The sequence below is a fragment of the Elaeis guineensis genome, chromosome 10 (genome assembly GCF_000442705.2).
Source record: "Elaeis guineensis isolate ETL-2024a chromosome 10, EG11, whole genome shotgun sequence".
Classification (NCBI taxonomy): Eukaryota; Viridiplantae; Streptophyta; class Magnoliopsida; order Arecales; family Arecaceae; genus Elaeis; species Elaeis guineensis.
The window spans coordinates 30,489,491-30,502,754 of NC_026002.2; the positions used below are offsets into that span (position 1 = coordinate 30,489,491).

The 13,264-nt window shown below is 36.6% G+C and overlaps 1 protein-coding gene across 1 annotated transcript; it reads right to left on the reverse strand.

Moving 5' to 3' along the window:
* Positions 1 to 1,358: 1,358 nt before the first annotated feature.
* LOC105052639 (homeobox-leucine zipper protein ROC2) lies at positions 1,359 to 11,126 on the reverse strand. The gene is made up of 12 exons (XM_010933518.4): positions 10,499 to 11,126; positions 9,280 to 9,515; positions 8,650 to 8,767; positions 8,192 to 8,380; positions 7,656 to 8,102; positions 7,474 to 7,575; positions 5,006 to 5,206; positions 4,524 to 4,698; positions 4,116 to 4,387; positions 3,073 to 3,168; positions 2,476 to 2,857; positions 1,359 to 1,771 (listed from the first exon to the last, which is right to left on the reverse strand). Exons 1-11 carry the CDS (start codon positions 10,598 to 10,600, stop codon positions 2,492 to 2,494), a joined length of 2,304 nt encoding a protein of 767 aa, XP_010931820.1. The 5' UTR covers positions 10,601 to 11,126; the 3' UTR covers positions 1,359 to 1,771; positions 2,476 to 2,491.
* Positions 11,127 to 13,264: the final 2,138 nt, after the last annotated feature.

Below are 13,264 nucleotides of genomic sequence, written 5' to 3' on the forward strand. Positions count from 1 at the left end.
ACCTCTGGAGCAGATGTTGATTCTGGTTAGTGTACGTAAATTAGATGAGAATGAGATCCTTGAATTGGTGATGGGTATGATAGTCTGTGATAGTGCTTGTAAGCTGATTTTAACAAGTTAAATACATAACGTCTTCTTACCAAAAAAAAAAAAAAAAAAAAAAAGAGAAATTAAATACAATACAGTGGGTAATTCAGAGCCTTTGTCCGCTTTGAACAAATAAATCTTCCAAAAGTTATGTCCAGGTTGGTTTAGTTATATTTTCATGTTGACGACTTAACGTCGATATGTGTTTTTGTTGCCCTTTTCCAATTGATGAATCCGAATTCTAATGATCTCTATATTTGCTACTCTTTGGGAGTGCAAACCATCAACCCGCTCGGTTAGGGTCTACCTAATGTATGTACACCATCCCGAGTCTCAGTAAAATGAGTTGCGGGTACACCATTTGGGCATTATTTGAATGTGAAATCTTTCCTTAATGTTTCATCTTCTTCGGTCTGCCTCTATCTCTCTTTGTTTTAAGATGTATCAAATCATTCTTTCATACCGGTGCATCTCTACGAATCAATGCTATCGTTGGTGAGGGTGATAATTTTCTCCCAGATCCTCGCATTCTTGATAAGAAATTTTAGTTCAAGCTTGTTTGTACCTTCAAATTTCATCCCAACCTTTCGAGCACATCTAGGTGGTGACTTCTTCACATTTTCCTCATCTGAAGCATGCTGGGACCACGGCGATGACAGCATGGTCTTCATTGTAATAATAAGCGAACTCAGAAATGGTGCTTGTTCAAAGTTCAAATTGAAGGCTCAAAATGCCAATGACATTGATCTCAAGATTGAGACATGACAAGGTACGAGTAACATGGTCGGTAGAAAGAACTCCAGTTTATGGTTAGCAGACCTCCATAGCCAACAATAATGAGGGCTAGGTGCAACACCAATCCATCAACTCCCCGATCACATTTTGATGGCACCACTGGACTAGTGAAAGTAAATCATGTGGAACTATCATTAGGAGGTACTAGGTTGGGGGGATAGAGGTCTGGAATGAGAATTGGAATGAGTGACACTCATTCCAGCTGTTTGATTGGGGAGAGTTCTATTCCGATTTTGATTTCGGAATGAAATAAGAATGTCTCAATCTATCTAAAACTCAATCTCCACCCTCTTCTATGGATTCAAATTTTTATTTCGATTCTAATTTTGGGGATTTGATCATTCTGATTCTTAATCCAATCAATTTTGATTCCGGTCATGAATCAAGCACCTCCTAAATATTATTTTCTTGGGGTGGAGGAACGGGAAACAACCCATCTCAGCCATCATTTCAAGGGCACAAAGAGAGATTAAATATCATACCAACATGGTCTACAGAAACTTTTATAATAGAAAAGGAAGCAAGGTCACTTGGTGGATTAGGTGCAGCTCTCCTGCAGACCACCAACACAATAAAGAGGGATGAAATTGACTGAAGAAAGTTACAGAGAGGCACGAAGTGCATCATGTTTGTTCACAAATGGAGGGGGAAAACACTTGAAATGAGAGCATTACAAAGAAAACTTAAGGTGCTGCAAAACTGAGAGAGGTACTAGTGATCAACCAAAGGGAAGTCAATACCCGAACCAACCCCCCTTGCATAGTGGTGGTGGGATAGTGCTTGTAATTGAATTGAACAACAAACAGAACAACCAGCACCACATGGCAAGGAGAATCTGAGGTGCGCTCTTGACTTGCCACAAATAAAGCTCCATACTCCTCTCCTTCTCCTGCTCATCAGGAAAACATTGGTCAGAGGCTGGACAGACTAAATTATTAACTAATGGAGATGCAAATTACCAGGAGAGCAGTGCAAGCCATCAAGAAAAAGAGATTTTGAATGGACAGTAAATATAACTAGCAAAACCAGATGATGCAAATGGTTTTAGGATTAATACAAACTTTAGAAAAAATTACTTACCATCAACTTGTTTTTGTGAGACAGCAAAATTTTCAGAAAGGAAGACTAGAAAAATTAACATGACAAATGTTAAAATTTCACAATCCTAAGAAAACTTCAGGCCTTATATAAGTAAATTTTGCAAAGAAAATCAGATTAAGAAACAGAACATGTTCAAGTCCCTACGCCACTTCCTAAAAATCCATATCCATATTTTTAAAATATCCCAACCATGGTACTTAAGTTTCTTAAGCTTTTAATTTCCAATATAGAACGCAATAAAGATTCAGGAACATAATAATTTCAAACCAAAAAACCATATGAACAATTAAGCTTCTACACCCTCCAGCCACTTCCATTTGCATTCGATCTCCAAAAACCTTCAAAATTCTCATGTTATGAACTCTGCATTGGAACCCACTGCTCCTATCTTTAATACCAATAGAAGAACCTAATTTCAAAAGAAGTAAACCTCTTTTGAGGTGGGAAAGAAAACTACCTTAAGATTCCCAAGTTATGAAAACAGTAACTCACCTTTATATAATAGTCTTTAGGCTTGCTGGGCATTTTCACCCGAGACTGCAGCCTTGATTCTTTCAACAGTACATGCAATGAGGCTGTTGACGGTTGCTACTGAACCAAGCGAGAGTTTGGCAGTTGGGACTGAGTCAACCAGGATTTGGAACGCAACGGTCAGGAGAGATCCACCAGAACCGACCTCTCCTATACTCCCAGTAGGACCATCAGGGAGGATGGCAAAGCCTGATGGCAGAAGTGCAACATAGTTGGGGTCACCACCATTTAGAACCACATTCATTGCAACAAAATCTACTGGTGCATAGATCACATAGGAGCCCGTCGGGTCGGTGCAGCTCTCTTGTAGTATCAGCATGTTACTCTGGTTTGAGTTTGCGCTCTAAGATCATATCATTGAATAAGTTATGTTTAGCATATTTAATTCGAGTAGTGAAAAATAAGTATGTACATGAGATTCATAAAAGCAAATAGTTGATAAAGATGAACTAGATTTTGGTTATCTGAAATTGGACTGAATGCATGATGACATGAAAGTGCAATCCAGTTGCGAAAAGCACAAGAAACTGAACAATTTTTTGATGGTTATGAGCTTACATTGACACGGAGGAGGGAGACGCAGTTGCCATGATCTCGGCCATTGGCGATGTGAGCCATTTCCTGAACTACACCACCATTAGAGAGGATATCCCACTGTAAATACATCCATAATCCAGAGAGAAGTGAGAAGATTTATGCTTCTTATCTCCCCTTTGCATACAAATATATCATCTCCAAAGAATTGTGGTAGAAGAAGTGGTCTTGGTAAGACAAGCAAATGCTTTATAGTAGTGTTTGCTTAGAAGGTTTTGTAGCATGGGTAAATACAACTGGATGGATCATATGACATCATGCAGTACTATAACAAATAGAGAATAAGCAGTGTACCCAAAAAAGAAAAAAAATAGAGGACAACCACCAACTCAGGGTAAAGTATGGTTCCTTCCCAAATGAAGAATTGGATCAATCAGAATTATATATAAAATAAACTTCAGTGAACATAGTCAGGTAATGAACGTCTGATGTTCATAATGATAGCTACCGTAACGTCATCACCATAATGTGGTTGAATAGTATAAATAAGAATCATGCTAATGAAAGAAATGAGGGAATTTACTACATAATGGCACCTCGAATATGTGTTACATAGTAATGTTATAAACACAGCAAGCCCTGCATGGAAAAATTTTGTCCCAACACTTAAAACTCACCAAATATACTCATAGTGGACGTACCATGACAGCTTATTTTGCTACAGATGACTGAAGGCGGGACTACTAGAATTTAATGGCAATGCTCTTAGAAACTAATAAGAAAAGGTTAAAAAACCTGAATATGACTATTGGTATCTTGAAGAACTTCAAAAAGGTATTATTATATTAGTATCCTACATCACATACAATAAAAAAAAATACAAGTATTGTAATTGTAACAGCAAATTATATTAGTCTAACAAAGAGATGTCTTTATTAAAATGAGAACTAGGTCTCAGGATCAGTAGCATCACTTATTCTACTGCAATTTTGAAATGAAATCTAAGCATATGCCATCCTCATGTTGAAGAGAACAAAGAATATATTTAATTATTCTGATCGATATACCTCACTACGAGAGCTCTCATCGCGGAGGAAATCGAAGACCCTCTTCGGTGGAACAGGAAGCCAGAAGGAAGTGGCGGCATTGAGGACGATACCAGGTGGCCTGCCAGGATCATCAACGCTCTTTCTGGTCATAACCCTTACATCCTCTGCCCCACTACCAGATAAAGTAGTCCACTGATGTGTAGTTGAGGCAGTCACACCACCACAAAAGCTCATAACCATCCTCTCAGCTAGCTTCAGCATGCTCTTCCTCCCGTCTGGAGTAGTTATTACTGTGATGCCAAATTATCAAAACAAAAGAATATTAATATATAAGTCATCCATCTAAGAGAAAATCATATACCTTCACATGCAATATACTTCAGATCATCAGTGAATTCAGTTTGAAACAAAAGAATGGTTTATTACCACCAATGTCCCCAGAGGGGATGCTACTAGCCATTACACTTGCTAGGCGCTCACATTGTCGATCCAGAGTACTGACCCACCGTTTCGCACCAAATGCTAGGCCTGAGTTAACCAAAGGCTTGTATATATTGTGAACAGACCTATCATCTACTTCAACATGTTCAACCCAAATCACCTGTAAAATATTAAAATAAAAAGAAGTGCTGTATTAATATCAATATTAGATAGAGATGATACAATGTAGCCAGAGGTAAATTTCATATTATCAGGTGGTAAATCAAAACTCATAGAGCTGATTACAGTGCTGTATTAGTATCAATAAGATAGAGATGATATAATGCAGCCAGAGGTAAATTTGATATTATCAAGCGGCAAATATAAGAACTCATCGGGCTGATTACAGATAGTTGGGAAAAGATTGATATGGTTATGATCTAGATATGAAATTAACATGACTAATCTATTCATATGTGAGTATTTACCTTTGAGTAACCATTTGGCATTTCTTGAATCAAGCAGCCTGATGGCCTTCTTCGACATCTCAATAGAGGGCTGGGGCGCAAGCTGTCCAAGGAAACATCAACTACTGCCCAGGTTCCATCAGCATGTTGCTTGCAATACCTCACAAATAAACTCTCACGAGTTGGAACCAGTGGAGACGGTACTTGGAATTCCGCTGACATCTGACAGTTCAGAATGTTAAAAGGCTTTGTTCTTGTTAAACTGGAAGAAAAACTTGTTAAACTGGAAGAAAAACTTGTTAAAAGAACTAACATTAGATATTCTTTTAAGAAGAAAGGAAGCTGTAAATAAGTCGTAAGCAAAGTTTTAAATACATGATACAGATGGTATTCTCCTAGAGAACATTTTGGAGGTCTTTCTGATGTAGAGAGGCTACATAAATTTGAGTACATAATCTCCAAGGCTACATTAAGCTAATTTTGAGTTTTATCCATATAAATTTACATTATTGTGTTGTCTGCTCACACTTACGGATCAAAGAGGCGTGGAGTCAAGTAACAGGAGTTTATAAGGCTACTAGATTTTGCTGGTGTCGAGTTAAGAACTTGCCATAAAAAATTTAAAGGTGAGAAATCAGAAAACAGTCTTGTGAACAATAACGTGATGAACTGGATTTTATTTTTTTTGAGCAAATGAAAGTTATCTAAATTAACTTCATATCAAATTTTAATTTATTGTACTGTTCGATTTTAGTGTTCCTATTGTAGATGTCTCACATAGCTCCTCCATCGTACAATTTCTATTTCTTTGGCTATAGACTGAAAGGAAAGGGAAAAGCTATATGCTCATTATTTGAGTTACCTTGTGACAATGAGAACCCTCTGGTGTTCTTCAAGGTGAATCTTTTCACATTTATATATTTCATATTATCTTTCTTTGCCTCTCTCTATGACCTTTAATAACTTTGAACCTATCACTACTAGTAATTACATTATTTTCCAAAAAGAAACAATATCAGAGCATATATAAGATTGTACATACTAGCATGGTTTTGCAAAACGTTAAATCAATGACTATCTGCATGCAAATTCTTGAAAAAAGAAATTGATATCAGTAATAGCTAAATTAATGCATCCCTGACTGCAGGCATAGATGTACTATATGTTTAACAACCTCATGGACAGATTTCCATATCATTAGCCTCAAACAATCGAAACCCAGTTTCATCTAAAAGAAATTTAAAACCCATCTTAAACGGGGCCATCCTCTTGTGGTTGCACCATCTTCCATCAGGAGGAGCTTTTATGTTGTTGTTTCCCAAAGAGTTTGGCATGAGTAATTCTTCCACCATTTCTATGAAGTAATTTGTTGTTCCCCATCATTATTCTCAAGAAAATAAAATCATGAATATTTAATCTAAATTATCAATATCTTTTATCAACTTTCAAACATTGGTTAAATTTTAGTATGAAGTTCTACATAAATCAGATGCTTAAGAAGTTTTACTTAGTTTAGTTCTAGAATCTTTATAAGTTTTTCAGTATACCACTTGTTAGAATTATTAAGGATATAAGTGCGGCAAACATGTCCAAGATTTGAACTCAGAAACTCCTCCCTTGTGGATTATGTTGCAACAACTATTGCCAGTGCAGTTTTTTATTAGATACGGTTTTATGAGTTTAATTCTATCTATTTGGAGGTTATACAACATATACTTCTACTCACAATTCATATATATCATACCTCACATCTTCATTTGTGCAAGCTCCATTTTTTAGACCCTCATCAATGACCATGATACTGCGGTCTAAAATACCTCACCGATTACAATTACTAAAAACTCATACAAATTCTACTCATACCAATAATCATAGCAAACTAGTCATGCAATGGTAATACGTTACACATTTAGATATCAATTCATTGGCAAATATCATTTATAAGTACAAAATGTCATATAATAACATAAAAATATAATATAGTATTTACTATTATGTTGGCCTAGATACATGCAATTTAGAACACAAACATTTTGGAAAACTAAATATTTTTAAAGGACTGTTTTCAGAAAATTAGCTATTGATACACAACACAAACATTAGGAAGCTCTATCATGTCAGAACATGCCACATTACATAATTATTACAATTTAAATGACATTTTATTTCCTTTAAAGTATTGAAATTAGCCAGAATAATTAGTTATCAGCAAGCCACTAGAATAAAAACAAGTCAAAATATATATCACTTAAAGTAAAATGTTAGCCTTGAAGACTGATTTTTTTTCCTAATTATCCCCATATTTAGCTATTGATACATAGAATAGCACAAAATAATAACTATGTCTCTAAGGGGGAAAAAAAAGGAATATTGTATCTTGCCAGACCATGTACTACTTCAAGGATTATGAAGTTATTAATGTTACAATAACTTCAAAATAAAAGATCCTACAGAGAGAGAGAGAGAGAGAGAGAGAGAGAGAGAGAGACCACTTGCAGTGCTCCATTATAGTTTCCTGCAACTCCAGTTGACAGCACTTCAAAAGTCATAGCTCTCGACACAATGCTAGAAAACACCGTGGACCATTGATTCTATAAAAGATCAAGCGGTTAGATAATTAAATACAAGTCCATAACCAAAGAACAAAGCAATAACTTCATAGTTATCATACCACATCCATAAGTATCTCAACAAGATTGATGTGATTCATAATGACCACCGCAGTCTCCCGAGAGGCCTCTGACTTGAACCCAAATGGTTTCGGACCAATCCCTCTCGGAAACGTCCTAACATATTCCTCTTCATTTAGGGTCTCAGTAGAGTTATCGAGGCCCGGGGTCCAAAGTGGCTCACCAAGCTGTGCCATTCGAATGAGCTCCTCCATTGCAGCCACCGCGAGCTCTATAACCATTGGCTTCTCGAACTCAGGCTGGCATGAAACACTCCTAAGTAGCTCCCCAGCACCAAATGTTTCACTTCCAATGCCTGGTTGGACTCCAAAGCCCCCGGTCACCCCAAGATCCAGCGGCGAGCGTGAAGCTATTGGAGGAGAGAGTAGCGGGTATGAGACCACTGGCTTCCCGACGTACTTTGCAGCGATTCCAGATATGCGATCGATCTATTTAACACAAGAAGAAGAGTGTTAAAAGGAATGCAACTCACTGAAGCTCTTTAAGCTTTTTTATTGAGATTATATGAATCACTTACCTCCTCCCTTAACCGAGCATTCTCGATTCTCAGATGGTGTTCGTCGAAGGACATCTCTCCAAGAGCAGCGGGGCCACCACAGTTGGGGCATGAGGCATTGCTGAGGGCTTCCTTGTACCTCAAGTTCTCAGTCCGGAGCTTCTCATTCTCGGCCCTTAGATGAGCGTTCTCCTGTCGCTCATGTTGAGTCTACGAGGGAAGTAGGAGGAAAGGAGAGTTTAGAGGAAGACATAAAAGAAGGATAGAGTGATTATTACTATGAATGCCTACCCAGCATAAGATAGACTGATACACTAATAGAGGATGTCTAAAAATATAAATATATTTAGCAAGAACGTTGTCATCAGTGGCTGATATGCAGCGCAATGAAATAAAAAGGTGGTATTCTTTTGTATTTATTTCTCTTTCTCCCTTTGAATTTTTTTTTTGTTCCTTTGTATGTGGATGGGGGCTTAAACCTTCATTTGGGTGCGCTTGTTTTGGAACCAGAACTTGATTTGGAGGGGCTCTAATCCAAGCTCACGGCTCAGCTCCTTTCGCTGCTTGTCATCAGGGTGGGGGCATTCCTTGAAGAAACTGAAAGGAAATAAAGAGTAAGATCGGCGGATTACCATCAAAAGAGGAGGAGAAGAATTAAAAGTAGGCCTTCTTGTTCTAATTTGGTTGTGTTGAGAAAACTGCAGAATAATTCACAAGCCAAGAGAATATAGATTGCTAGAAGAGAAAAAATCGAAATAAAACTGGAATTGGATTTCTCTTGTTTTCTATTTCTCTCTTTTCCAACAAGAAAAGTGGAAATTTAAAGCTAAAAAGGAAAAACGAGAAGAAGTTTCTCCTTTGATGATAGTTCTATATATGTTCAGAAAAAAATGACATCAAGTCCAAGGAAAAACGTGAGTTAAAGAGTAAGAAATGATGGAGTTGTGGGGCGTGCAATACTAAATAGAAGTAATTTTTTAGTTCAATTTGTTTGGTGTAAAAGCAAAACGAAAATGAGATTTTGGAGAGTAAAACGATGGGATATTAGGAATAAACATCATTTTTTCCTCTGATTTCTTCGGCCAGAGGAATTGGAGTCAGAAAATTACGCTTCCATCTCTTGGATCTGATGTTGGGTATGGCGATGGTAACGCTTCTTTCGCGGCCGCTGGTTGGCATCCTGGTCATCACCGGATGCCCCCTCTATATTCTCACTTCCCGACTTGCTCTCGAAGTCCTCCTCCCGAGCCCTCATCATCTCGCTCTCCGCCGTGGTTGCCTGCGGGATCTCCACAAGCTGATGCTGGTGTTGGAGTGGCAGTTGCTGCCCCTCCAAAATGTTTGGCTGCAAATATTTGCAAAAAAAAAAAAGAATAAATAAATAAAACTTCCATTTTTTTCCGCCCAGTTATCAGCTTCCCTTCGAAAGACAGAAAGAAAACATGGAAGAAAGAAAGAAAATACAGATAAAAGCACATGTTTAGAAGCATCCAAAGGAAAGAATATTACTATTTCTAATGGTCTTTTAATGCCCACCTCTTGAAGGAATAGGTAAATTTGAAAAAGAAGATGGAAGGAGAAAGATAAATCTCCTACCAAAACAGCTTAGATCTACAAAGAAAGCTCCAGAAGTTTGACGGTTTCACAATAAATTTTGAAAGTCAATCTATGAAGTCAAGAATGGAGTGGAGAAGAGGAAACTATACTTTTATATTACTAATCGAGATCTATGTCATACCAAGAAAGCTCCGCCCCCGACCTCTCTTTCGCTGGTGCGCACACACAAGAGATCAAGAAGAAAATAAGGAAGATAAGAGAGTACAAGTCTTTCTGTCTTCCTCTATGAGTACATGTATGAAGTGGGGAGTGGAGAGAAGAATGAAAGAAGACTGTCCTTTTTTTTTTTTTTTTTTTGGATTCAAAAAAAAGACTGCCCTTTATATTACTATTGAGATCTATGTATAGAGAAGTGGGAAATATAACAGGTTTGAAGGGTATGAAAGGGCTAGCCTCTTGTTCTGTATAAAGAGCAGTATCAGACGATTCACCTCTCACTTTGCTTCTCAGAAACCGAGGAGGATTTAACGTCAAATGGCTCAAAACACCCAGCTAATAACAACCAGCACACCTCTAAAACCCAAAAGATAAATAGAAAAAGCCCAGAAGCCAAGCAAAACGACGAGGAATATAGAGAGTCCCAATTACAAGCACCGATACAAGCCTCACACACGCTGCATATTCTCTCTACGTAGAGACCATCCACACCACACTTTGGGGAAAAAAAAAAAAAATCTAAAGAAGAACTCAGAAAAATTTTCACATGCAGACCTGGCCAAGGGACAGTGCTGATGAGGACCCATAGCCAGCACCGGTATTCCTTCCGATCATCGACGGCACGTTTCTTGCCGGAATCATGATACCTGCAGGCATATTTCTGTCCACCAAACCCTAATTCTAATACCCCTCACCTTCTCTTTCTGTGTATCTCTACCTCTGTTGCTCTTTTCCGACTTCTTTTCCTTTCAAATGGGCTTCGGCTCGTGGGCAGAGCTGATCAGTGGCTTAATTACATGTTGAGAGCCTTTGGTTTCCAAGGTATTCACTGGGCATAGAAGGAGGGAGAAGAGAGGAGAGATGCATAGAGCCTTTGACACCGGATGACTAGACATAACCAAGATAAAGGGAAGAAAATAAACGACAAATCTCACTTGAGCTCTATGACTCTTTCTCTCTCGGGCTTTCTTTTTGGGAAAAAATAAGGGGAAAAAAAAAGGATTTAGTGCATGCAAGGAAGAGACTAGATAGGTTTTTGAGGAGAAGGCACCACGAAAGAAGCCATTAGAAGGGTGAAAGAAGGTGAGGGGAAGTGGAAAAGGGTAAAGGGAAAGAGAGAAGGAAGAGAAAGGAGAAAGGGGAACAGGCGGAGAGGATGTGGTGAGGAGGAATTATTGCAGTGCGTATTGAGAGGGTGCAATTGCATTTATTGAGAGAGAGTGGTGTAATTGCTTCATCCAGAGAGAGAGAGAGAGAGAGAGAGTGAGAGGGAGAGAGAGAGTATTTGCTTTAAAATTTTCCACAAGATGGGTAGTGAAAGGGATGATGGCTACGTACTCCAAAGTATACCGAGTTGCAGAGAAGCTCTACTTTTTTTTTGTCACCTGTTAGGAAGTATTCACATGGTTCTTGATGAAGATACGAACTGTGTACACATAAATATACATGTGGATACAACTGAAGTATTTATTTACCCTATTGTGGTAATTGTCATCGGGTTCCTGATAATAATTATAAAGAAAAATAAGGCACTTTTATAGAACATTCCATCCCGTTATACTTGTTAGTATTATTTTCAAGTATATTTTGTGGCAAAAACATTGTTGATTAAAAGAGAGACAAATTTGGATACCATGCACGTCTAAGATGGGAGCAAGAAAAGCTCCATTTGATATAATTTGGATTGTATTTGAAGGGCAAGTAAGAACCATATTTAGGAAGTGCATGGTTCATTTATAAAGAAAAGAGACACATGATTCTAAGATATAATTAATTATGCTTCGAATGATTACAATTTAATTTTCTGTATATGAGTTGCCATAGATGGAGCCCTTGGCCCAATTGATGCTAAACGTTATTCATACATTTCAGAAACTAGGGTATGTCAATTAGTTACTAAATACATCATTCTATTTGTGTATATTAAAAAAAAAACAAAATGTTCTTCTTCTAACAAAGTTAATTAATAATCGCAATCAAGTTTTTATAGATAAGGTTCAAATAAAGTTGGCCTTCTGTCGTAAGGTTAACTTTAATCATGATTTTCATACTACTTTTGCAACCCCTACCCGTCCAAACGCCAAATAAAATTAGCAACTGGACTCTAATAGCGGTCTCTTGACCACTAGCATTTAAGTTTTAGTCTTGCACACAGTTTTATGGTATTTATACTTATATTGTATATATCTAAGCTTGTTATGTCCTTATATTGTCATTGCACACATTTATATTATCCTTATATTGTATATATTTGAGAATGTTATATGGTTATATTGTGATTAATTGCACACATTTTTATTATCTTTGGGCACACTTATATATGTGTATGCACAATTATTTGCAACTGTACAGTAGGCTATAGATGTGTATAGCCATCAAGAATGGAAAACTAAAGAAACTTTGAAACTTAGGGTAGGAGGAATAAAAATCATATGGGATGGGCACTATAAAATATCATATGGGGTGGTCTTAATAGTGTGCCACGTATCTTTTAATACTAATATTAAAGAATAAGTTTAAAAGTCAAAATTTTTTTCTATTAATGGAGTTATTAGTCCCATAATTAAGGTATTCTCTTTCTTCCTCATTTTTAGCACATAGCGATACATACTATATGATTATATGATATATATTAAATATATAACCAAATGATATATACTATAAATTTTTTTAGTATATACCAAGTAATGATCCAATAAATATTAATTACATTGATTCATATTTTATCGAACTTAGTTTCATCAGTACAGGATATATAACTAGTTGATACACACATAGTAAAATATTCATCCAATATCTCAAAACACATCTTTACATAAAGCGATACATAATTTTTAAAATATTATATTTATCAATATATAGCACATGAATAAATGATACACATTAGATAACTTATTGATATATAGTGTAAGTTTTTTTGATATACACCCAGTAATGATCTAATTATATCTATAGATAAATTGATTCATAGTTTATCGAACTTACTATTTACTTGTACACAGTATATAGTCAGTTGATACATATCTAGCACAATATTCATCCGATGTCCCAATACATACTTCTGGATAAAATGATACATAGTTTTTGTAAATTTTTAGATGCAAAAATCTTATAAAAAAATTTAAAAGAGAAGAAAGAACCTCGAGATGTGTATTGAATTATTACTGGGTGTGTATTAAAAAAGCTTATAGTATACATCAATAAGTCATCTAGTATGTATCATTTGTTCATATGCTGTATGCTGATGAATGCTATATTTTGAAAACTGTGTATTACTTTACTTAGAGATGTGTAATAGAATGTTGGATGAATATTTTATTA